The following is a 3921-nucleotide window of genomic DNA, read 5'->3' as shown; positions in this document are numbered from 1 at the left end:
CAGCTCCGAGAAAGCACTGTGGTTTCAGGGAGCTTTGGGATGGGCAAACTGCAGAGCACGGAACGATGGGATAAAAACATGCTGAGCCCAGCCAGCGGGTTGCCAGGGATTTCCATCAGGGGGTTGGTTAGTTTTTCTAGAGGAGAACCTCGGTGCCACCTGAACCCCGTGACTCACATCCGTTTCAGAGAGGACATGGGCAGGGCCATGTCAGACAGTGCATCCCACCTCGGCCCCGCACGCACAGGAAAAACACTGGCAGGGGCTTGTCCAATGTCACAGCTTCGCGCGCTGCTGCGCGGTTAATAAACAGCTCGCGAGGGATTGCGCAAGGGTTGAGTCGGTGGTTTATTCAGGGCGCTACATCCAACACGTGCAATAAATCACTAAACTCCTTTTCACCTAAACACCTCCCAGCTTTCTTACTCCTCCGGCACATCACCGCGTGTGTGACTGCACGGGCAATGCAAAGGGAAGAGCTGGGTGAGCTGCTGGACGGGCAAGGTCTGACACGTGCATCCATGCTCACCACTCATCCCCGGGAACTATCGCGCAGGGTGTCGACACCTCGCTTTCCGAGATGGGAAAATGGGAAAAAGGGAAGTAAAATTGTTTTTGTGTGGAACACGACTATGGTCTGTCTTCCTGGGGTATTTTGGTAATCCACCCGTCCCTACCACTGCAGGGTCGGCAGCTGCATTCCCCAGCCTCACCGATCAGCGCACGTTTCCCAATCCATCCTGTTCCCATTTTTTTCCACTTACTGATATTTTGGTGAAGATGTAGATGAACAAGTAGAGAACCGCCAGGAACATCTGAATCCTTTTGCCTCCAAAACGTCTCTGCAAGTACTCTGGCATGGTGGTGACCTGCATGAGAGAGGCAGCTCAGGGGGGTGGTGCGCAGGAATAGCGGAGGGCTCTCCCACGGGGTTGGTGGGAGTGGGTTGCGCTGGGAGGAGACCAGAAGGGCCCTGCTCATTGCTCCGTGCTGGTGTTTGGTTCTTAGCAGCCCACTTAGACCAGCACAAGAGCTTAGCAAGCACTGACTGTGCTGTAGTGCCTGGCACAAGGCTCACTGTGAGCTGTGAGAGGACAGCCTCTGCCCACTCCTCAGGAGATGGAGGAACTCTGCTCCGTTGACAGGGGCAGCAGAGCAGTCTGACCCCCCACCCGACCCCCCAGTGCTGTTCCCAGGCAGCAGCTCTCCTCCCCTTTCGTCCAGGCCCCTGGAGCAGCCGGGTGCCCCATGGCTCACGTCCTGCCTTCCAGAAGAAGCCCAAGTGCAGTAGGAGGTGGTGAAGCCCATGAGCCAAAGGGGTGGTTTAAACCCAGCAAGTCCTTGAGGGACACAATGCCCCATCTACTTACTCCTGCCGCTATGTAAATCGGAAGGAACAGCCAGGCCAGCACCAGAACACAGAACATCCCCTGCAGAGCAAGTGGAGAGGGAGGTCAGAGATGCAGGTCGAGGCTGTGACCGGGTGGATCGATGTGGACATGGGGGCTGGGTTTTCCCTCTGAGGACTCAACCCCCCAGCAGCTGGTGGTGACTTTGAGCTCCTGCAGCAGGAGCCTGAGCCTTTGGAGCTCACACAGCTCGGTGGTGTCGGAGTTGCCCTGTCCAGCACAGAGTCGGCCACAGAGCCGCCGTGCCACACTCACGTTCCATTCGTAGAATCCCGGGGCCAGCCCCCGCCCCAGCCAGGCCGATGAAGTGGCCGCTGCCAACGTTGCTGGCAAACAGGGACGCGCCCACCTGGAGAAAGATGGGAAATGGGCTCTGGCCCTGGCACAAGGCGTCCTCAGCCCAGTGAGAACACAGTGATGCTGTTCCCCCACTCATGGCTACGGGGGACATAAAATCCTTGTCTCCCTCCACCACCTTCTTCTTTTGCCCACATGTTCAGTGGCTCCACCAGCCCTCTCAGCTTCTTTCATCACTCGCTCATTCGTAGGCACGGTTAGGACCATCCTGCTTCCAAACTAGAGTCTACTCTCTTGTGGGGGAGCAGGGCAGAGGGTGCAGGTAACAAGTAGAAATGTCAGGTCATCAGGTTCTTATATTAGTGCCCACTGACCCCACAGCCCCAGTGAACCGCCCACCGGGCAGACTGGCTCAGCACGGGGACCACCCAGTTAGTGCTGGGGAATTGCAGTCCAAAGTGCGCAGAACCAGAGAGATTTTGCGCACCAGCTGCCTCTGGCGGGACGCAGGACTGTGGCAGGAGCCCTGCAGCTGCTCCCTGCTCCACTTCCCCCCCTCAAACGTGGTAAAAACCCCACTCTTATGACTGGGTCATTGCTAAACATGGGAGGCTTTATATTTTTCTTTATTTTTTTCTGGAGAAGTAAGCTTTGCTTGGGTAGAAGCACTTCTCAGTCGTGCTGTAGCCTAGGGCCACAAGCAGGGTGACGTTAAAGATACTTACAGGCCACCAAACCATCTCTCCTCCAGCTAGGAAGTAGCCTTTTACGGTGCTGCGCTTCGTCTTCCACATGGACTGGGAAAGCAGAAAAGCAGAAGACAGGTTTCAGCGTCGTCGTTTTGGCTGCTACTCTGAGCATCACCCCCAGCGGGAGAGCTTGTACCATCCTCTGAGGAAAGCCGGGGGTTTCTGGAAGGACCCGCAGGTGCTGCAGGGAGATCCTGAGGGACAAGAGAGCAGCACACGAGGGAGGGGACCGGCCAATGCCATAAGCCACACGCAAAATTTTCCGTCATCTCAGCATCCTGATTGAATGTTTCCTGTGGTAAGCAAACTCAGAGGCGTCAGGCAATTGGGACAAGAACAGGGGCCATCCCTAGTTACTGGGTGCAGCCCGGGGAAGTGCCGGGAATTGTGTGTGTTGCTCCCAGACTCTGAATCTTCGGAGGCTGCAGATAGTTTTGTTCAATGCTGTGCGAGTTACCACCACACCTGAAGGGGACAGCTGCTCGTCTCTGCCTTCCAACAGCCCAAGTGTGCTTCTGCTGTTAGGAAAGCCATGCCAAAAGGATGTCCTCCTGCCTTCATTGGATATAAACAGTATTTTTGATTTACAGAGTCTGCTGTCGCGACCACCGTGGACAAGTGCGGTGATTTATAGGACAGCAATTCCTTCCTGGATGAACAAAACATTATTATTATTAGCAGTACTTTGTACTTAGACGCCTCTTCCATACAAGGGCTCTCAAAGCCTTGGCAAACACTGGAGCTGAGCAGCTCTCCTCTGGAGCAGAGCGGACACTTCCCCAGGCCGAAGTGAGGAAAAGGAGCTGTACAACAACATCTTTCTGCTTGTTCAGTTGAATCTAGTGAAGCGCAGCCTGACTCGAGCCAAAGTAAAATAATTTGAGTCCAACCCAGCCACATTTTTGAGGGTAACGGGGCACATAGGAAAGCTTTTAACGGTGTCTGCTTACCCACAGCCCAACGGCGAGGACAAACACAAAGTAGAGCACAAGGACAGCAATGTCGATGGAGTCCAGCGACTGCTGGGGAAACACATCCCAGGGAGGGGGCTCCGAGGAGGGCGTGCTGCTGGTGCTCTCCATGGTTCCTTACGTGGACTGAGCGCTTCTTTGTCTTGCTGCATAAATCTGTGAAAAAAGGGGTGGCATGGTTAGGAGGGGACATGGCAGCACTGCGAGGGTGTTGGCTGTTCCTTGAGTAACTCGGGGGTCATCGGCACTGTGGTGCTGCTCGTGCCGGAGCTGTGGGGAAGGCTCTTTGTCTGGCATTTGCGCTCGTCCGTGATTCCCTTGCTGTGCTGCAGAGCTGCTGCCAGTGGGCAGTGGATTTCTTATGTAGGGGGTAATGTTCTAACTGGTGGAGAAATTGGCACATTAGAAAAGGGGTATAAATAGCTGAAATAGTCAGAGGAAAGGGCTGGGATGTGGCACAGATGGTGACGATAGCCCACAGGTCACAGTGGGGCA

At 55.1% G+C, this 3921-nt stretch overlaps 1 protein-coding gene across 1 annotated transcript in view; it reads right to left on the bottom strand.

Moving 5' to 3' along the window:
• The window catches only part of SLC5A11 (solute carrier family 5 (sodium/inositol cotransporter), member 11), a 13849-nt gene extending 10312 nt beyond the window's left edge, over window positions 1-3537 (bottom strand). Inside the window, 6 exon segments of the mRNA XM_010135874.1 lie at window positions 765-869; window positions 1371-1430; window positions 1665-1677; window positions 1679-1758; window positions 2432-2503; window positions 3406-3537. Coding sequence (XP_010134176.1) covers window positions 765-869; window positions 1371-1430; window positions 1665-1677; window positions 1679-1758; window positions 2432-2503; window positions 3406-3537 — 462 coding nt within the window.
• Between the last annotated feature and the right edge of the window lie 384 nt (window positions 3538-3921).

This window comes from Buceros rhinoceros, unplaced genomic scaffold (genome assembly GCF_000710305.1).
Source record: "Buceros rhinoceros silvestris isolate BGI_N320 unplaced genomic scaffold, ASM71030v1 scaffold7985, whole genome shotgun sequence".
NCBI classification, from domain to species: domain Eukaryota; kingdom Metazoa; phylum Chordata; class Aves; order Bucerotiformes; family Bucerotidae; genus Buceros; species Buceros rhinoceros.
This window is presented reverse-complemented; position numbering and strand designations above follow the sequence as displayed.